This window comes from Entelurus aequoreus, linkage group LG04 (genome assembly GCF_033978785.1).
Source record: "Entelurus aequoreus isolate RoL-2023_Sb linkage group LG04, RoL_Eaeq_v1.1, whole genome shotgun sequence".
Taxonomy (NCBI): Eukaryota; Metazoa; Chordata; class Actinopteri; order Syngnathiformes; family Syngnathidae; genus Entelurus; species Entelurus aequoreus.
Window position 1 is genome coordinate 39,291,347 of NC_084734.1, and position 22,496 is coordinate 39,313,842.

General features: G+C 40.2%; 2 protein-coding genes across 3 annotated transcripts in view; one reads left to right on the forward strand and one right to left on the reverse strand.

Moving 5' to 3' along the window:
* Positions 1-613: 613 nt before the first annotated feature.
* On the forward strand, positions 614-14,201 carry unc93a (unc-93 homolog A). 2 transcript variants are annotated; one of them, XM_062043552.1, is made up of 8 exons: positions 614-759; positions 3,988-4,169; positions 4,229-4,458; positions 8,660-8,785; positions 9,779-9,990; positions 13,213-13,348; positions 13,409-13,540; positions 13,617-14,201. In XM_062043552.1, the coding sequence occupies exons 1-8, from the start codon at positions 670-672 to the stop codon at positions 13,892-13,894; spliced, it is 1,386 nt and encodes a 461-aa protein (XP_061899536.1). In that variant the 5' UTR covers positions 614-669; the 3' UTR covers positions 13,895-14,201. The 2 variants fall into 2 exon arrangements, with proteins under 2 accessions (XP_061899536.1, XP_061899537.1); XM_062043553.1 differs by having other exon boundaries at positions 3,993-4,169.
* Positions 14,202-19,098: 4,897 nt separating this feature from the next.
* The window catches only part of LOC133648605 (gap junction Cx32.2 protein-like), a 6,950-nt gene continuing 3,552 nt past the window's right edge, over positions 19,099-22,496 (reverse strand). The window contains exon 3 of the mRNA XM_062044863.1: positions 19,099-19,863. Within this exon, the coding sequence (XP_061900847.1) occupies positions 19,255-19,863 (609 nt within the window). The 3' untranslated portion in view covers positions 19,099-19,254. The remainder of the gene's footprint in view (positions 19,864-22,496) is intronic.

Consider the following 22,496-nt stretch of genomic DNA (forward strand, 5'->3'; position numbering starts at 1 on the left):
GCATGTTTCTTGAATCTCCGCCACGCATCTGGTAAATTAGATGAATCCCAGTCCATCTTCGGGGTAGGTACGCCAAACGCTTCCATTGTTGACTTTTTCCCGCCTTTTTTTTTTTTTTTTTTCTCGACTAGTTTTCTTTTTTCTCGCGGGTCCATAGTCTTATTACTTTCACTCTGACACCATGTTATGATTAGCTATATATACACGAAAAGTATTCTAGACTAATCTGGATAATAACTGGACATCGAAAACTCTTATTTCTCAGTTTAGCCCGGGAGCTCTTAATTATTTACCTCTTGGTCAAACACCTGCATTTTCTCTCTTCCGGTTAGTGAAGTGCAATACATCCTGTTACAGCTGTAAGGATACAAACTTTCACAATAATGGTTTAAGCAGTAAACATTACAGGAAGCACACTGCAAAGTTTTCATGATGTGTCATTTGGTGTGTGTCCAATCAGAGGCCCAACGATAAGTACTCATATATAAGTGTGTGTGAGAACTGTACATATGTCTGTGTCATCACAGCTGGACTTTGCTCACAGGAGTTGCCTGTAAAATATATCTTTATCACACAATCCTTTACAAGCGCTTTTTACTCGCCAGCAGAGAAGCTCCTCTGAAAAGACACTCGTAACATTTGTTGTCTTTCAGTTTTGGGGAAACAGTCATGTTCAGCCGCAATTTCAAGAACGTGTTGGTGGTGTCTCTCGGCTTCCTGTCGCTCTTCACTGCCTATGGAGGACTACAGAGCCTGCAGGTATACACTAACTATAATAATAATAATAATCACGTTTTCATATTTGCAAAGTGAAGTAAACAAAGTTCACATTTAGCGTATAAAACTTTTAGTTTTTGCTGTAATAAACAAAATAAAAATAAACAAAACATTTTCAATGTATTGATATGTCATATTTTTTTCATTGATGTTAATTGATAAATCATTATGGTTATAGTCAAATTTGTTTTATAAATGAATAGTACTTTAAAAAAAACCAAAAAATTAAAACAAAATAATACAAATAATTTGATTTTTTTCTAATTGAAAAAACATTTGTACAAAAAAATTAACTAAACTTGTACTGTTTTAGGCCAGTGTTTTTCAACCTTTTCTGAGTCACACCACCAGCAGAAAACATTAAAAAAATGAAACCCAGCAACGGATATTGACAATAAAAAGTCGTTCAATTGTTTGATATGAATTCTAATCATAACCAACCATGCATCACTATAGCTCTTGTCTCTAAGTACTGTCACGACCTGTCACATCATGATGTGACTTATTTTGAGTTTTTTGGTGTTTTCCTGTGTGTAGTGTCTTAGTCCTTGTCTTGCGCTCCTATTTTGTTGTTGATTGTCATGTCATTTACGGATGTACTTTGAGGACGCTGTCGTCCAGCATTCTGTTTTTGTTTACTTTGCAGCCAGTTCAGTTTTAGTTTTGCATAGTATTCCCTAAGCTTCAATGCCTTTTCTTAGCGGCACTCGCCTTTTGTTTAATTTTGGTTTAAGCATTAGATACCTTTTTACCTGCAAACCATTGTCGTCGTTACCGACATCGACAAAGCAATTAGCTACCGGCTACCACCTACTGATATGGAAGAGTATTACACAGTTACTCTGCAGAGCTCTAGACAGCACAGGCACTCAACATTGGCACATTTGCGGATTATAATTACTGGTTTGCAAAAAATATTTTTAACCCAATTAGGTGAAATTACATAAACTCCCACGGCGCACCAGACAATATCTCAGTGGTTGAAAAACACTGTTTTAGGCTGTTGGAAACCTTCAAATCGCGAAAAAGACAACGTTTCTTCAGGGTTTCTCGAGAAGTAATCAAAAAGGGTGAACTATGTCAAGATTTTACTAAAGACGAAGAGAAGAGTGGCACGCACTCAAGTCCAAAGAAGCAACCAGAGTCAAAGAATGCACGAGTTTGCAGTGATCACTTCGTTAAAGGGTTTGTTTGATATACTTCTAATGTTTAGTGTTGCTCATTTAGGTATTATCTTGTATTATATCTTGTTTTGGTGTTCTTAAAACGCACATTTTTGCTACAAGATTTTTGGAAACCACCAACTCGATAAGTCCAAATAAAATAAATCAAAAGTGAGCAAAATCTTAGTTAAATCAATTTTTTTTTTACGAAAGGCAGCAATCATAAATGAACCTTTCAGCACATACACAACGTTGACATCTATAGTTATATGAGACGCAAATTGAACTCATGAAATGCAACTTTACCCGAGCAAAAACGATGCATTTATTTATCCGGGAGAGTCTTGATACCAACTTCCTTGACCCAGCCACACAAATAAGTTGTAGACCTCCATGCTTTTCCTAGTTTTCATCGGTTTTGTCGTGTAGAATGATGTCTGGAGCACTGGATAGTTCCATATGTCTGGCAACGTGACCGACATATCCTTCATATCACTCGACAAATGTATTTTTTTGATAACGTACATGGATAGAGTCATTGCATAGTTAGATTTTTTTTGCTTGTGTCTGCTTTTAATGTCTAATCTCTTTTTCGAATAATATTTGTATTCTACTTACAGTATTGTATCTACTGTATGTACTATTCAATACATACAATTTAGATATTTAATAAATGTTTTTGTATTTCATACTAATCCTGTAAATTATTGTGTTTGTGTAGAAAAAGTAGTTTTGTTAATTACTCCTACATCACATTTTATTTAATCAACGTTTACCGATTTATTCATTACTTTTTTTTTATTATACTTAATATATACATATATGTAAATACAAGGGATGTCCGATAATGACTTTTTGCCGATATCCGATATTCCGATATTCCGATATTGTCCAACTCTTTAATTACCGATACCGATATCAACCGATACCGATATATACAGTCGTGGAATTAACACATTATTATGCCTAATTTGGACAACCAGGTATGGTGAAGATAAGGTCCTTTTTTTTAAAATTAATAAAATAAAATAAGATAAATAAATTAAAAACATTTTCTTGAATAAAAAAGAAAGTAAAACAATATAAAAACAGTTACATAGAAACTAGTAATTAATGAAAATTAGTAAAATTAACTGTTAAAGGTTAGTACTATTAGTGGACCAGCAGCACGCACAATCATGTGTGCTTACGGACTGTATCCCTTGCAGACTGTATTGATATATATTGATATATAAAGTAGGAACCAGAATATAATAACAGAAAGAAACAACCCTTTTGTGTGAATGAGTGTGAATGAGTGTAAATGGGGAGGGAGGTTTTTTGGGTTGGTGCACAAATTGTAAGTGTATCTTGTGTTTTTATGTTGATTTAATAAAAAAATAAAACAATAAAAAAATAAAAACCGACACTGATAATAAAAAAAACCGATACCGATATTTTCCGATATTACATTTTAAAGCATTTATCGACATCTCTAAAAAATACTATATTATACTACTTTATTTTAGTTTAAAAAGGAATTAGGACAATATAAAAAAATAAATCAAATGTAACATATGCATATAATGTAAATAATTAATATAACAATATTAATTAAATATTACAAACAAATACTTTGAAAAACAAATATATTTTCAATGGAACCTCTACCATTTACTGGATGCTAAATGAAATGAAGATATTCTTCGTGTGACAGATGAGTTATCAAAAAAATGCAGAAAATATTTCCATTTTCTTACTGTCAATTAAATATAGTAAAATATACAAACATATATTTTAAATATATTAATAATAATGTTTGTTTTTTTGTTTTTGATCAAAATATAAATTTTGTGTACTGTATTGATGACTTATCCCAGTTGAAAAAGCTATTTTTATGATGTTTTGCAATTATCCTGTAAATGACAGCAGTTCTAGTGGAAGTTTGAGTCCCCGCCACATAGCTGAGTTGAAAATAGCATGCACGTTGAGTCACACGTGCGTCAGAGCAAAGTTTGAGCCTTTCTTCTGGACCTAAACCAGCTTCCCAAAACCTCCTCCTCTGCAGAGCAGCCTGAATGCGGAGGAGGGGATGGGCGTGACCTCGCTGAGCGTCATTTACGCCTCCATCATCATCTCCTCCATGTTTCTGCCGCCCATCATGATCAAGAACCTGGGCTGTAAGTGGACCATCGTGGCCGGCATGGCGTGCTACGTATCCTACTCCTTTGGGAACCTTTACCCGGGCTGGTAAGAAACACGTCTAATCAAGACACTCAGCAGCCTCAGTGAGATGCTCCTGCTCTCAGGTACACCCTTATCCCCACCTCGGTCATCCTGGGTTTGGGGGGTTCTCCTCTGTGGTCGGCTAAGTGCACTTACCTGACCATCTCTGGCAATGTGCAGGCGGCCAAAGAGGGCAAGAAGAGCTCAGACGTCATCAACCAGTACTTTGGCATCTTCTTCTTCATCTTTCAGTCTTCGGCCGTGTGGGGGAACCTCATGTCCTCGCTCATCTTTGGACAGGACACCAACATAGGTATGAAGTAACGGGTGTTAATGGTGCCTTTCACTGTGGTATCTCATCTCTCATCTCTGTTGTTGCTGTACCACTAGTGGTACTTGGGCCACAGTTTGACAACCACACCACTTGTATTGGTATCAGCAACCTTCACTCCTCATCTGCGATAGTTTTTACACCCAATGAGTCAAAATCGATTCAGCTCTCAGGTGAAATTCGATTTTAATTATATCCAAAGTAGGGTTGTAACGATTGATCTGTTATGATCCGTTGCCCGGATCATGTTTTGTTCTGTTAGTTTGACTACCTCAGTTCTGTTTTGGTTTCCATGGTTGCTGATTAGTTTCACCTGCCTCTGATTAGTGTTTGTGACGCTCACCTGCTCCTGGGCACAAATCAGAGAGCTACATATTCCTGTCTTTCGCCACACACTGTTTGGCTGTCTTATTTGCTTAAACGCAACAGTTAGGATGTCTAGGATTCCAGAGCTAAGCTTTGCTTTTTGTTTGTTTGTTTTTATGCTAAGCTTTCACGCTAGCTATTTACTTAGCTTAGCTTCTTTTGCGATCGGCACGCTAGTCTTTTTGTAGTTTTGCATGTTTTCATAGTCAATAAATCATTGTCTCACCTGCACCTTGCCTCCAGAGTTTCCTGCTGCATCTTTGATTGATTGATTGAAACTTCTATTAGTAGATTGCACAGTTCAGTACATATTCCGTACAATTGACCACTAAATGGTAACACCGGAATACGTTTTTCAACTTGTTTAAGTCGGGGTCCACATCTTGGGAGAACGACCCGCGCATAACTATATAGATCAATTTATATTCCCAAATGTTCAAGTATTTCGATCTGTGCTGGGCAAGTTTTCCTTCTGGAAGATAATTATCGATCCAAGATCGTTTTAAAATGGAATCGATCGATTTTATCGATACCAGAAAAAGTAAAACATTGGATTGAAAAACGTCCGACTTTATATGAAGATATGCACTTTTAAAAATAAGGACGTTAAACGTTTAGTCTATTTTCTCCGTCTCTGACGTCTTGAAAACAAAAGTGGCAAATACCTACGGTAGTCAAGATAGGTCATAACATACGCAAACACTTCAAGACAATATCGTAAATTACAACACAAAAACTTTCAGCTACAGCACCATTGCAAAAACGTCCACAGTTTCCAAAAACAATTTGAAATGTGGACTTGTCAGACCACAGAACACTTTTCCGCTTTGTATCAGTCCATCTTAGATGAGCTCAGGCCCAGCGAAGCCGACGGCGTTTCTGGGTGTTGTTGATAAACGGTTTTCGCCTTGCATAGGAGAGTTTTAACTTGCACTTACAGATGTAGCGACCAACTGTAGTTACTGACAGTGGGTTTCTGAAGTGTTCCTGTGCCCATGTGGTGATATCCTTTACACACTGATTTCGCTTGTTGATGCAGTACAGCCTGAGGGATCGAAGGTCACAGGCTTAGCTGCTTACGTGCAGTGATTTCTCCAGATTCTCTGAACCCTTTGATGATATTACGGACCGTAGATGGTGAAATCCCTAAATTCCTTGCAATAGCTGGTTGAGAAAGGTTTTTCTTAAACTGTTCAACAATTTGCTCACGCATTTGTTGACAAAGTGGTGACCCTCGCCCCATCCTTGTTTGTGAATGACTGAGCATTTCATGGAATCTACTTTTATACCCAATCATGGCACCCACCTGTTCCCAATTTGCTTGTTCACCTGTGGGATGTTCCAAATAAGTGTTTGATGAGCATTCCTCAACTTTATCAGTATTTATTGCCACATTTCCCAACTTCTTTGTCACGTGTTGCTGGCATCAAATTCTACAGTTAATGATTATTTGCCAAAAAAAAAAAGTTTATCAGTTTGAACATCAAATATGTTGTCTTTGTAGCATATTCAACTAAATATGGGTTGAAAATGATTTGCAAATCATTGTATTCCGTTTATATTTACATCTAACACAATTTCCCAACTCATATGGAAACGGGGTTTGTACATCCACACACACATACACTGTACAAACATACATATACACATATTTTACATATACAAGCACATATGCATATGTACAGTCAGGCATATAATCACGTTTCATCAAACATGTTTTAACGTTGTTCCCCTAGGGGAAACTGGGTAACACATGGCACACTGACAAAGCTTTGCTTATTGTTACTATAACAATCTACAAGGTTAATACAGTTCGCTTCTCTTTCTTCCAGTCCATTTATCTGCTTTTTTTTTTGTATTTCAAATTATCATTACATATATGTATTGTTGCATTTGAAACAATTGTAATGTTGATAATAGAGGTAAATATTGTTATTATTCATTATCAATAGTGCTATTTCTATTGGTATTTTTATTGCTCCATTTGTAGGGCAATAATGTTCATTGTCATTTCTGTGTTATTAATATTTACTTCACTAATTGCTTCTTTGCTATCACTTGTACTATCATATTTGTACATATTGTATTTGCTGACGCTGTTCTGTTGTTGTTGTTGTTGTTGTTGTCTCTCTGTCTTATCCCCGTCTTGTCCCCGCAATTTCCCCCTCTGTCTTCCTTTTTTTCTCTTTCTATCCCCTCCTGCTCCGGTCCGGCTGCGTCAAACTTTAATACAAATCAATTTAATAAAGTCAGATACAAATAAGGCAACAAGAGAAGTATCCCACACTTCTCTTTTGTAAAGTAAATCTGTACAGCCAATATGGGCATCTACAAAAGTACATCAACAATATGATTTGCCTGAGTAGCTGGACATGACAAAAAATAAATAAAAATGTTGGTCATTTCCCAACCAATATTCTACAACACAAATACAACGTTAAAAAAACCCGACATGCTTTCGACGACATTTATTCAATGTCAAGCCGTGACGTTTATTTGACCTTTGAAATATAGTCATTTCCCAACCAACAATGTGGATCCAACGTTGGACATCAACGTTGTCTCAATTTACAAATACAACTATTTTGCAGCATTGTTTCAAAGTCCTTTTTAAAGGACATGTACTGTATGTATAACCAATGTTGTATCAATGTCTTGTGTCTGCTGGGTTTGGATGATTTTTTTAAAACTGTTTTTGTTCAATATTAATTTCACTTTGTTTCACAAAATACAACATAGCAAAACATCAGGGGTGTCAAACTCTTTTTTATTGAGGGTCACATCACAATTATGGCTGCCCTCAGAGGGCCGCATCCAACAATTAACCCATCCATCCATCAATTTTCTACCGCTTGTCTCTTTCGGGAATTTGCTTTCAAATCGTAAGTCAAGGTGACAAGCAGATATCGTAGTAATTTAATTTTAAATTATGTTTTGGGCCAATTTAAATGATGTGGTGAGCCACTTAAATGATGTGGTGGTGCCTTCAAAGGGTTAAATTATCCGTCAATCCATTTATTATACCGCTTATCCTCACTAGGGTTCAACTAAATAAATAAGTAAACATAAGATGTTTGGTATTTTTGTTAAAGGCTGAAGATGATTGAGTGATTTCATCAGGAAAAAAGTTAAAAGACTAAAAAGAATCCAAAACACTCTTCGGAAAAATCATGTTTAATAGAATAACACAAAAATTATGGCCAAAATACAGTAAAAATTCTTGAAAGGACAAAAAAGTCAACTTTTGTCCCCTGAGAGTGGAGACTTAGACAAACACAACCAAAGTATTGCTTTGCCCAATCAAACCTTCACCAAGTCTTCCCTTAAAAGTTAATAAATGACATTTTAGGGCTTTTGCGACCAACCCTTGAAGCACACGTTCATAACTGGGCAAGGTCTAAGTGGTTCGGTTTTAAGAGTTCTGTGTGATGACTTTACACTCTTGGTCTTATCAGCCCTGATGATAGCAGACATGCTAAGTAAGGTCAAATGACCACTAGTGTGTTTACACATGCTGTCATCATACATTATCATGCCAGTAGGATAGGCTCCAGCACCTCCCGTGACCCCGAATGGGACAAGCAGTAGAAAATGGATCTATGGATAGGAATAAAAGCATGTGCTTGGCACTCAGCAACATAGGGTTGGAGTTGGGGGTTAAATCACCAAAATGATTCCCGGGCGCGGCGCCGCTGCTGCCCACTGCTCCCCAAGGGGATGGGTCAAATGCAGAGGACAAATTTCAACACATCTAGTGTGTGTGTGACAATCATTGGTACTTTAATCTTTAATCTTTAATGTTGAATGTTTGCCACAGCTTACATCTCAGAGGAGAAGCTGCAGTTCTGCGGGGCGGCTGACTGCGGACTCAACATCACGTCCAACAGCACCACTACCAGGCCTGCGCAGGAGCTGGTGTGGACCCTCGTCGGCTGCTACATTGGTAATGGCTCTTTGGTAACCATGGTAACCTGTAATTTGTGATAGAAATGTGCAGTATTTCATTTTGTAGTCATTTTGGGAAGTGGTACCTCGGCCTTTGTACGCCCGACTTTTCGTGTCATTTGGTTTTCAAATTTCAAATTGCCCCGATTTTAATATACCGTTTTGGTTATGGTACAAACATTGCGCGTAACAAACTGATCGGTGGAACAACAATCTGCGGAATCAAGTGCCTGAACAATGAATCCCAAGCATTGTTTATTTATTGAGCTTGACAGCCATACACAATGTAGCCAAATAAAGTTGAGAGTGCCATCACTTTCATAAATAGGGTGAGAAACACTGTTGAATTCAAGAAATAACTCATAACAAAATACAAATTAGACGTCTTCACAGACTTTGCCAACAAAAGTCTTTAGTTATGGTAAAAGTGATGTTAAATGTCCATTTATCCATGTATTACATTTTCTCTCAAAACTATAGTTGTTCTCTTTAAAAAATGTTTTGTGTTAAGATCTATGTGTGTCTGGAACGGATTGACTGGATTTACATAATTTGTTTGGGGGGAAAAATGCTTTGGTTTTTGTACTAATCCATCTTTGGCCTTCTGGAACAGGTTACTCACAAAAACCGATGTTAGGTAAGTGGATAATAATAGCAAAATGACTGTAAAATACAGGTAAGCACAAAAATCCAAAATATGAAAGTGTCTTTAAGAATGCTATAAGTTTTGAAAATATGAACCATTGCTAAATTCTTAGGTAAACACATTTAGTTGTTTCCTGGCAACACTAACAAATCGTCATCATCAACATGTTTATTTTATGAGACTCTTATCTTATCGGTTTGCGTTATCGGGATATATTTGCCAAAGGTATTATCTCCGGTGTAATCAAAACTTTCAAAAGTTATTCTTCAACATTTATGTGCAATTTTGTTATGTTTTCAGAGGTGTGGTTGAGTTCCTGACAATTATTTTCTTGACATTTGCTAGGTGTGGGCGTGCTGGCCATGCTAATCGTGGCCATCTTCCTGGACAACATCGACCGGGAGCAGACCAGCGAGTTCCGTGGCAACCGGGAACCTTTCTGCCACACCTTCCTGGCCACCTTCCGCCTGCTGAAGGACTGGAGGCTGCTGATGCTCATCCCGCTCACCATGTACAGCGGCTTCGAGCAGAGTTTCCTCTCTGGAGAGTACACCAAGGTACTGCCCTGATGTGGACCATCATTTTGACATAGGGTTCATGCTTTTGTGCAAGGTGGTGGTTATCATTAATAACTAGGGGTAGGAGTCATCGAATGAATGCCATGGCCGTTCTATGAGCTTGTGCATGAGCAAGCATCCTTTGGTCTTTGCCTAGTGGTTATCATTAATAACTGGTAGGGGGAGTGGTTGCAATATTTCCAGGACATGCTAACTTGAGTGGGTGTACCTTGGGTATTGATTGGGTGCATTATTTTAAGTCTGTTTTTTGTTTCTTTCCATTAAGCAAAGTATGGTAGTGGTTATCGTAAATAACTGTCAGGAGGTGTGGTTGCATTAATTCTAGAACATGTCTATATGCATTTGTGCTTGTGCGTGAGTGAAAGTACCTCAGGAATTAACTATATGTATTATTTTAAATATTACTTTACTTTTCATTAAAAAAGGTAATGATTATAATTGATAACTGGTAGGAGGAGTGGTTGCAATAATTCTGGCAGGTGTCTACTTGTACTTTGGTGGAGAATTGACTGTACATTTTTTTGCTTCTGTTTTCTATGTTTTTCTAACTAAGAAAGGTAGTAGTTACCATTAATATTTGGTAGGAAGAAGTCTGTTTTTAGTTTATTTTTTATTAATCAAGGGTTATCGTTAATAACTGGTCCATGTGTCATTAACCGGGCTACCATGCTAAGCATTACACTAGGATCCAAGCACCACCACACTAAGCATTCGTTCCACGAACATGCTAGTTTTGTTAGACAAGATCATAGACAGTATTGAACAATATAGTTTACATACAAAATGTCCATTTCCATTTATTACAAGTAATAAGAAAAAGTAAATGCCTGACTTTCCTATCAAGGAGGAAATTAGCAAGTTTGGCGTCAGATGAAAAAAATCTTCTCCGCCTTCAATCGTCTCCATCTTTCATCCCCGATACAAATCCTCGTTTTGTTCCTGGCTTTGTCATGACTAAGTGGAGAATCGTAACGACGTCTTTTAGATTTACTAAGGTCTGACATGTTTAGTAACTTTACCAGTGGCAGTAGCTAGACGAAGAGGGCAGTGCGTAACCGGCAACCTGGATGTGACACACTCACAGGCTCTTTAATTGGGCTCGTTGTGGCTTGTGCAGGCCTTTGAGACACTCGTGATTTAGGGCTATATAAGTAAACTTTGATTGATGATTGATTGATTGAAACGGTGGAAGGCGGGGCATCGAAAGGAAAACAATAACAATATTTCGGGGCTGTAAATCAAATTTTGAAATGAGCATATCTAAATATACCTAAACTACTCAATCAATCATTCAATCAATGTTTATTTATATAGCCCTAAATCACAAGTGTCTCAAAGGGCTGTACAAGCCACAACGACATCCTCGGTACAGAGCCCACATACGGGCAAGGAAAAACTCACCCCAGTGGGACGTCGGTGAATGACTATGAGAAACCTTGGAGAGGACCGCATATGTGGGTAACCCCCCCCCCCCTCTAGGGGAGACCGAAAGCAATGGATGTCGAGTGGGTCTGACATAACATTGTGAAAGTCCAGTCCACAGTGGATCCAACACATCAGCGGGAGTCCAGTCCACAGCGGGGCCAACAGGAAACCATCCCGAGCGGAGACGGGTCAGCAGCGCAGAGATGTCCCCAACCGATGCACAGGCTAGTGGTCCACCCGGGGTCCCGACTCTGGACAGCCAGCACTTCATCCATGGCCACCGGACCTATGCAACTCCCCCTCGCAAGGGACAGGGGAGAAGAGGAGAGAAGAAAAGAAACGGCAGATCAACTGGTCTAAAAAAGGGGGGTCTATTTAAAGGCTAGATTATACAAATGAGTTTTAAGATGGGAATTAAATGCTTCTACTGAGGTAGCATCTCTAACTGTTACCGGGAGGGCATTCCAGAGTACTGGAGCCCGAATAGAAAACGCTCTATAGCCCGCAGACTTTTTTTTGGCTCTGGGAATCACTAATAAGCCGGAGTTCTTTGAACGCAGATTTCTTGTCGGGACATATGGTACAATACAATCGGCGAGATAGGCTGGAGCTAAACCGTGTAGTATTTTATACGTAAGTAGTAAAACCTTAAAGTCACATCTTAAGTGCACAGGAAGCCAGTGCAGGTGAGCCAGTATAGGCGTAATATGATCAAACTTTCTTGTTTTTGTCAAAAGCCTTGCAGCCGCATTTTGTACCAACTGTAATCTTTTAATGCTAGACATAGGGAGACCCGAAAATAATACGTTACAGTAATCGAGACGAGACGTAACGAACGCATGAATAATGATCTCAGCGTCGCTAGTGGACAAGATGGAACGAATTTTAGCGATATTACGGAGATGAAAGAAGGCCGTTTTAGTAACACTCTTAATGTGTGACTCAAACGAGAGAGTTGGGTCGAAGATAATACCCAGATTCTTTACCGAGTCGCCTTGTGTAATTGTTTGGTTGTCAAATGTTAAGGTGGTATTATTAAATAGATGTTGGTGTCTAGCAGGACCGATAATCAGCATTTCCGTTTTCTTAGCGTTGAGTTGCAAAAAGTTAGCGGACATCCATTGTTTAATTTCATTAAGACACGCCTCCAGCTGACTACAGTCCGGCGTGTTGGTCAGCTTTAGGGGCATGTAGAGTTGAGTGTCATCAGCATAACAGTGAAAGCTAACACCGTACTTGCGTATGATGTCACCCAGCGGCAGCATGTAAATACTAAAGAGTGCAGGGCCAAGAACCGAACCCTGGGGAACTCCGCACGTTACCTTGACATAGTCCGAGGTCACATTGTTATGGGAGACTGTTATCAGTTATAGAGGTATTCGAAAATAACATGATTTATTAATGCCTTTTGGCAGATCAGGGCCATTTAATGACTTGACATGAAATTATTACATATGGCACCTTTAATTCTATGACACGTCTATGCATACAGTCCGTGTATGTAAGCATACCTTGGTTGTAGACCTTGTGGATTATTTTGACTGAGTCTTTTGTGGTGGTTATTATTAATAACTGGCGGGAGGAGGTGCAATTGTTCAATACGTCCAGGTTGGGCGTTTGAAGACGCATGACTGTACGTTGCATTCATTGTACATTGTATGGTGTGAAAGGTGGTGATTATTGTTCAAAACTGGCAGGTGGAACACTTATGATGTGGATAAATCACATTGTGTTGTCCTTTGTGTCAATCTGAATGTGAGTGTTTCCTCCATGCAGAATTACGTGACGTGCGCTCTGGGCATTCACTATGTGGGCTTCGTGATGATGTGTTTCGGAGCGTCCAATTCCCTTTTCTCCTTCCTCTTCGGGAGACTCGCTCGCATCACCGGGAGGACGGCGCTCTTCCTCCTGGGTAACGGAATCATTTATTCGATATTAAACAATTTTGTATTAATTGTCAGCTCATTTGTAGCCGCCGTGACCAACTTCGCCTGCATCATCGCCCTCTTGTTCTGGAGGCCTCACCCTGACCAGTTGTGGGTCTTCTTTGTGTTTCCTGCTCTGTGGGGGATGGCTGACGCTGTGTGGCAGACTCAGACCAACGGTGAGCGCCTCTCAGGTGTTCACATCTTCACGGCGGACACCCCCGGCTAATAAGGTGTGGATGTTTTCCGACACAGCTCTGTACGGCATCCTCTTCCCCCAAGAGAGCGAGGCGGCCTTCGCCAACTACCGCATGTGGGAGTCTCTGGGCTTCGTCATCGCCTTCGCCTACAGTACCTTCCTGTGCCTGGAGTACAAGCTCTACATCCTGCTGTCCGTCCTGCTGCTCACGATGGTCACCTACCCCGTGGTGGAGTACCACCAGCACAAGAATCCCACGCCGGAAGTGGAGGACAAGCCCAAAGAAATGGTGGTGATGGACGAGAAAAACATTTACTGCCAGACAAAACTTTAATATGAAATACTAGCGACAAGATAGAGACTTGGCCTTGTTCCTCCATGTGATGTTGTTTTCATTTGTCATTAAGCAATATCTACACACGTTCTTTTATTTTTGTATTCCAGGACACCCTCAACTTTTTGGATATTTGATCCAAACATCTTTCTGCTCCTTTTGACTTTTGTCAAAGAAATAGAAACAACAACTTGAACAAACTTGATTATTTTGACATCTTAACTTTTGTATGATAATGAGTACTTTTTAAAGGATTTAAATTATTTTAGTAAAATATGAAATTTGCACTATTGTTATTGTGTTATTCGTTTGTTGTATAATCTACAGTTGAGAATGTAACGCTATCTATTTATCTGTGAATGTAAATCCAATCTTTGCTGCTCTCTAGTGGTATCTGGAGTACAGTACATCTCCGTTTATACAGAATGCAGATTTCTTATCTCCACTTTAATGAACCCTTCGATCCACAACCTACTAAGAATACACTCTTCCACGAGTGGGGTCGAAAATGACCTCAATTAAAATATTTTAAAAATAAGTTGTAATATTTGTATATTACTGGTATTCCTCATAAAACATGTTTGTGACATGAGGCCATTATTTTTTTCATGATTATTAAAGGCCTACTGAAATGATTTTTTTTAAATTTAAACGGGGATAGCAGATCCATTCTATGTGTCATACTTGATCATTTCGCGATATTGCCATATTTTTGCTGAAAGGATCTAGTAGAGAACATCGACGATAAAGTTCACAACTTTTGGTCGCTGATAAAAAAAGCCTTGCCTGTACCGGAAGTAGCGTGACGTCACAGGTTGAAAAGCTCCTCACATTTCCCCATTGTTTACACCAGCAGCGAGAGAGATTCGGACCGAGAAAGCGACGATTATCCCATTAATTTGAGCGAGGATGAAAGATTTGTGGATGAGGAACGTGAGAGTGAAGGACTAGAGTGCAGTGCAGGATGTATCTTTTTTCGCTCTGACCGTAACTTAGGTACAAGCTGGCTCATTGGATTCCACACTTTCTCCTTTTTCTATTGTGGATCACGGATTTGTATTTTAAACCACCTCGGATACTATATCCTCTTGAAAATGAGAGTCGAGAACGCGAAATGGACATTCACAATGACTTTTATCTCCACGACAATACATCGGCGAAGCACTTTAGCTACGGAGCTAACGTGATAGCATCGGGCTTAACTGCAGATAGAAACAAAATAAATAAACCCCTGACTGGAAGGATAGACAGAAAATCAACAATACTATTAAACCATGGACCTGTAACTACACGGTTAATGCTTTCCAGCCTGGCGAAGCTTAACAATTCTGTTGCTAACGACGCCATTGAAGCTAACTTAGCTACGGGACTTCACAGAGCTATGCTATGCTCATCAACACCCGTGCTCACCTGCGTTCCAGCGATCGACGGAGCGACGAAGGACTTCACCCGATCATCGATGCGGTCGGCGGCTAGCGTCAAAGTCAAAGTCTTCCTGGTTGTGTTGCTGTAGCCAGCCGCTAATACACCGATCCCACCTACAGCTTTCTTCTTTGCAGTCTTCATTGTTCATTAAACAAATTGCAAAAGATTCACCAACACAGATGTCCAGAATACTGTGGAATTTTGCGATGAAAACAGAGCTTTTTGTATTGGATACAATGGTGTCCGAATACTTCCGTTTCAACCATTGACGTCACGCGCATACGTCATCATACATAGACGTTTTCAACCGGAAGTTTCGCGGGAAATTTAAAATTGCACTTTATAAGTTAACCCGGCCGTATTGGCATGTGTTGCAATGTTAAGATTTCATTATTGATATATAAACTATCAGACTGTGTGGTCGGTAGTAGTGGGTTTCAGTAGGCCTTTAAGGAACTGCAGTTTTTGTATCACCACCCACTCTTTCACAAGTGGGGTCAAAAATGACCCGAAGCAGTTCCTACAGAATCTTCTATGAACCTATAGCAACTCTGCTTCTCCCACTTACACATCTGATGTCATCTCACATCTGATGCATGTTTGAATGTCAATACTGTCCCACTTAGGGGCGGTATGGCGTAGTCATTGGGTATAGCGGCCATGCCAGAAACCTGAGGGTTGCAGGTTTGCTCCCCGCCTCTTGACATCCAAATCGCTGCCGTTGTGTCCTTGGGCAGGACATTTCACCCTTGCCCCCGGTGCCGCTCACACTGGTGAATGCATGATGAATGAATGATAGGTGGTGGTCGGAGGGGCCGTAGGCGCAAACTGGCAGCCTCGCTTCCGTCAGTCTACCCCAGGGCAGCTGTGGCTACAAATGTAGCTTACCACCACAGGTGTGAATGAATGATGGGTTCCCACTTCTCTGTGAGCGCTTTGAGTATCTAATAATAGAAAAGCGTGATATAAAATCTAATCCATCATCATTATTATTATTACTTACACATCTGATGTCAGTAGTCTCACCACCCAGGAAGGGGAAATATCTGATTAACCGAAGACTGTAGGATGACATAAAGCTAATGCGTTCATTCCAAACACTGTAAAATATGGAAATGTTTACATTCTTATGGCTAATTATACAATTAAAAATCATGGCAGGTGCATTATACAAATTGGTTATGTTTAACTCGAAAGTTTTGTGTTGTATCTTTCAATATTTGTGTGAGTCCAATGTGTAGTAAACTCTAAACGTTGGAATCAACACATTAATGCATTAATTTTATCTGCTGCTTTTCTTGCCAACATGGCCACCAAACACAAGTCACCTGACTCTCCTGCCAACATGGCCATTAAACACAACTATAGTCACGTGACTCGATGATGTACGCCCAAAACTAAAGAGGAGACATTTTCCCAAGGTATGCCTACAGACTACTGTTTCAAACATTTCAGATTGCCATATAACTTGGTACATGTTGTCCACAATATGCAAACACAATTGAGGAATTCTTTTATCATGTGATTTGGCTGTCTCCATACGTTTTACATCGCCATGTCAGCCGGGCTAATGTTGGAACCCATTTCCTCAGCGTATCAGCATATTGAGAACGAAATAGGCACTGACACTAACCATATCCACATAGGTTTTATTTGTCGAAAATATATTTTGCCCTGTCAATTCGATTACACATCGACATACAGGCTAACGGGCATTTATTTCCGCCGTTGTATTTGTTGCACGAACATACTAGCTTTGTTAGACAAAATCATAGACTGTATTGGACAATATAGTTTACATACGAAATGTCAGTTTCCATTTATTACAAGTAACAAGAAAATGTAAATGCCTTACTTACATATCAAGTAGGAAATTAGCAAGTTTGGCGTCGGATGAAAAAATCTTCTCCGCCTTCAATCGTCTCCATCTTTCAAAGGCATCCCCGATACAAATCCTCGTTTTGATCCTGGCTTTGTCATGAATACATTGACAATCGTAACGCCGCTTTTTAGATTTACTAAGGTCTGACATGTTTAGTAACTTTACCAGTGGCAGTAGCCAGACAAAGAGGGCGGTGCCTAACTAGCAACCTGGATGTGACACACTCACTGACTTTCTAAGTGGTCAAACGATAGAGGGCGGGGCATCGAAATGAAAACAATAACAAGATTTTGGGGCTGTAAATCCAATTTTGAATTGAGCATGTCACGGCTGAACTACTGTTACCAGTTATAGAGGTATTTGAAAAGAAAATTATTTATTAATGCCTTTTTATCATATCAGGGCCATTTAATGATGACTTGACATGAAATTATTACATATGGCTCCTTTAAGTATCAATACAAAAAGTAAGGAGGATAAACACCAACAAATATGCTTTTTGTTTTTTTACACTGAACAGAAATTTGTTTGCGGTTGGTCACACTATCTTATGAATAAAAGCCAGAAACAAAAACATATTAACTATTTTTACAAAATATTATTGTTTATTTCAATTTATTACCAATTAACGTTGAAATATTGCAATTTCATTTGGTGATATTTTAACTTCTGTAGTTTATTTTACAAACTTTCTCCTAAAGATTATACATCTTGTGTATTTTTGTGTACATTTATAATGCACAATGTGGCTGAAATCATTAAAAACTGGCGGGAGGAGCGATTGCATTGATGATAGATTCAGGATGGGCCCTCGTGCTAGTCCTTGTGTGCGAGCGAGCCAACCATGTTGTGCATTATTTTGAGTCTGTTTTCTGATTAACTTCATTGGGCAAGGTGTTGGTAATCATTAATAACTGGCGGGTGGAGCGATCACATTGTCAGGATTTACTCCTGACAGGTTGTACTTGGGGTAACAACTACCGCAGCCCTGCGCCGCGACATATTACACATTTTGTGATACATCCAGATCAGTAGCTTGTGCATGAGCAAGCCTGGCCTTTGGCCTTTTTGTGTTGTTTTGAGTCTGTTATATGCCTATTTGTGTTAGAAAATGTGGTGGTTATCAATAACAACTGGTGGGAGGAGCGATTATATTTATTGTATGATACATCCAGTTGCTCGTGACTGTACTTGGGTATGAGCGAGCAAACTAGGGTTTCGTTTTTTGGTTCAATATTTTGAGCTTTTCTGCTTATTTATATCAGGGAAGGTGGTGATTATCATTAACTGGCGGGAGGAGTGATCACATTGATTGTATGACACATCCGGAATGGGCACTCGTGCGTGTGCTTGTGCGCAAGCATGCCAATCACAATCTTTCACCTTGTGTATGTTTTGAGTCTGTTTGCTCAGGCTGCTTATTTTTATCAGACAAGCTGTCTGTTTATTGGCCCAGACCCCGAGAGGGACAAGAGAATGGATGGATGGAAGGTGGTGGGTATTATTAATAACTGGAAGGAGCGATCACATTGATTTTATGATACATCAGGATTGGGTGCTCGTGCGTTCGCTTGTGTGTGTGAGCAAGTCTTATCTCTCTCCTTTGTTTATTATTTTGAGTCTGCTTCCTGCTTACTTATATTTTTGCAAAAAATGGTGATTATCATTAATAGCCCGAGGGAAAAGCAATTTGGCAATTGTTTCCTGAATAAATATGGTTGTTATAAACAAACATTATTCTATTAACATTTCCTGTAATACACAAAATTATTGTAATTTTACAAGATTTTTAGGAAGATTTCTTAATAGTGCAACTTTTTTTTTTCCTATGATAAATATTATTTTAGGCTGAAATAAATAACAGATTAAAATGTGTGTCATTGAAAAAGGTTGCTCATATTTTTTATGTTGTTTAATACAAATAACGTGTGGAGGTTTAACAGTAAATGACAGCATCATCTCCATAAAGCTTATTAAACAAGCCAACATTAGTGCTTTATATCCAGTTTTCTCATAAAAAAAGTCAAAGTTCTTGAAAGTTCTCGTCTCTTCTTCAGGCTTTAGTGTAACGGTCGCCGTTCATGGGGGAGCGCAGAGCGAGGGCGCCCATTTTGGCCTTCCGCCTGGCGCTGCGCGAACACGCCAGGTAGAAGATCTCCACCACGTTGAGCAGCACGGAGACGCAGGACATGACCAGCATGAAGATGATGAAGATGGTCTTTTCGGTGGGCCGCGACATGTAGCACTCCACGGTGAAGGGGCACGGCGCCCGCGAGCACTCGATCCTGGGGTCCATGATGAAGCCGTACAGGTAGTACTGGCCCACGATGAAAGCCATCTCCAGCACGATGCGGAAGAAGATGGACGTCATGTAGTTCCCCAGCAGGTCGCCTTTGATCTTCACCTGGCCCTTCTCGTCCGAGTACTTGGGGGACTTGACCACTCCGCCAGTTGGGCTCCTCGTGGCCTCCCTCATCTTGTTCTCCTTGTGGATGACGTGCATGACGTGGCCCAGGTAGATGAGCGTGGGCGTGGACACGAAGATGATCTGCAGGACCCAGAAGCGGATGTGGGAGATGGGGAAGGCGTGGTCGTAGCACACGTTCTTGCAGCCGGGCTGCTTGGTGTTGCAGATCATCTTGGACTGCTCATCGCCCCACACCTGGAACACACCAGCAGGGTCATGGCAACACCAACACGTCACTGTTACACTACGGGCCTGTAGGGGGCAGCATTGTGCAAGGACACTTTTTTTTTTTTTGGCAACACAATTGCATCTGGTCCACACGATCCAGATGTCGGTGGACGATAACAGCGATACTTGAAAATGCATTCTTATCACCAAAATGATTCCCGGGCGCGGCCACCGCTGCTGCTCACTGCTCCCCTCACCTCCCAGGTGGTGGAACAAGGGGATGGGTCAAATGCAGAGGGTAATTTCACCACAGCTAGTGTGTGTGTGACTATCAGTGGTACTTTAACTTTAAAATGTGCACTTTTATCTGGATCTTCCACGGCTTTTCATAACCCCGATTATCAAAGGATGTGAGGACCATAAGAACAATCGAGCATCGATATGCTAAGAAGTATTCATTTTATTTGACAAAAACTATCCAATCTCTGCCATGTTTATTTGTTTATCCGAGAGTTTTAGTATTTAAGTGAAGACATTTGCACGTGAGGTCTGTTTATTTGTGGGGATCCCCGTTCACTGTGCTCTTGCTAGCATACATGTAGCTTCAGTGGCGGGTGTTACGGTTCAAACCCCTGGCGTTCCTCTCCTGCGCGGCTGCTCTCACCCTACAATCAACACACCTGAGGCTGATGAGATCCCTGCCTTCATAAGCCAGCGCGCCCTGCATTCCAGTGCCAGAACATAGCTACTTGTACCAGTACAGTAAGCCTTACACGTCTCTAGCTTCCTTGCCTATGTGCTTCCTCACTCTTTGTGTTTCCCCTCCATTGTGCTCATTGTGTCTTGTCCTGTGTCGTCATCCGGCAGCCCTGGTTTCGAGCTGTGTGTCTCGTCTCCCCGGTTCCCCTCTGGACTTCCTGCTACCTTCTCGGATGTCGACCTCACGCCTGCCCCCGGACAACGACGCCTCGCTCCAGTCCCTGACCACCTGCCTGTCCCCGGACCGCCGAGCCTGCCTTGCCCTTTCTGGACTTCCGCACCGATCTCAACACGCACCTTCAACACCACCCGGTAACGCTCCACATAAAATCGCTACACATAATCACAGTATGTACATTTGGATTAGTAACACACTTCATTTATATATTTTAATAAACACGCTGCAAGCTAACGACGTCCCTGTCTCCGGGCCGTCTCCTTCTCCCACTGTACCGTTACACCGTCAAGGCCAGCAAGGCCTTCTCTGCTGGCCTAAAATAACCAGAAATCAGGATCCTAATTAAAGATAAAATAATTTTTTAATTGACTTTCCCTAAATATCTAAAAGTATTTATATTCTCTTCATGTCATATTATGCTCGTTCTAGTGCTGTTGTTTTTAGTTTTAGTTTGTATCCAATCAGAATTCAGCTAGCTTATGTTGCCATGCTGTACCATATCTGCCAGAGGCCTTCAGAATCCACAATGTGGGCGTCTGTGCACTGTAAGTGAACGGGGAAATACAGTTGATAGACATTTGCGATAGCCAATAAGATTATGAGTTGTTGTCAGTAAGGCCTTCTAGATGGCCTCACGTTGAACGTGACGTTTACACGTCCTGTGATTGGATACTCACCGGGACCGTTAGTGGATGAATGTGAGAATACATAGAGTTGATAGACAGCTGCGATAGCCAATCAGGTCACAAGTTGTTGACAGTAGCCTATCTACGTAGCCTGATGTTAACGAGACTGTGATTGGATACACACTTGTCATTCCAAAGTGAGTATCCATTCACAAGTTGCAATCCAGCAGGAAGCGGGTAGTGTTGCATATCATAGCAAAGAAGGAGAACAAAACGTTGATTAGGTGGCAGATATATATTTGCAAGGCCATTTTCAAGAAGGATAATTAAAGAGAAACTACATCTTGTGAGACGATGTCGGCCAACCCCAGAAGCTAGCTCAGCTGTTCTGGCGATGAAATATGGAAATGCTCGCCATTTCCACTCGAATACGCAGATGACGAGGGGTACCACTGGCTTATATGGCGTCGAAAAGGTCCTACTAATTGTGAGTTCAGATATTTTATTTTTTCACTTTTAATATGTTTTTTGCCATTTTAATCTTGACAGTAAGGTAGTTTTAATTGCTGATGCGTTTTAATTGATTTTTAAATGCGGCAGTAAGTAACACGTTTTGTACACTGTTGATGTGATTCAATGCCCAGTAGGGCGTAAATGTGTTCCTGTATAGTATTTCTCCAGCAATGGTCACGTGGTGACATCAATGATGGTATTTTGAGAGGTAATCATTGAAGTCGGACAACACTGAAGGCCGAGGTGGGAAACGCATGTAGCTAAGTTGTTGAAGTATTTAGAGTATATCACTGCTAGTCTGCACCATATTTAAGCAGAATGAGTTCAACACCGGACAAGAATGTGAAAATACCTAAATAGCCGACATTTATCCATACAAATATGGAAAAGCAACTGATTTAGACGGACAAACCGCTGTAAGGAGATACCATAAAAGTCCACTCTCCAAGGTAAATATTGTACATTATGATTACATTACTTCATAAAACTACTCTAGTTGTTAGAACTACATTCTGTTGTATTGTTTTTACACGATATTTATTAACTAAACGTTAGTTTTTCTTTTTAAAAGGGATGTTACATGG

Coding starts and splice junctions, on each gene's coding strand:
- unc93a (XM_062043552.1), top strand. CDS start 670: ATGTTCAGCCGCAATTTCAAGAACGTGTTGGTGGTGTCTCTCGGCTTC. Junction 4,170..4,228: donor GGGAACCTTTACCCGGGCTG/GTAAGAAACACG, acceptor TCCTGCTCTCAG/GTACACCCTTATCCCCACCT. Junction 4,459..8,659: donor TGGACAGGACACCAACATAG/GTATGAAGTAAC, acceptor TGTTTGCCACAG/CTTACATCTCAGAGGAGAAG.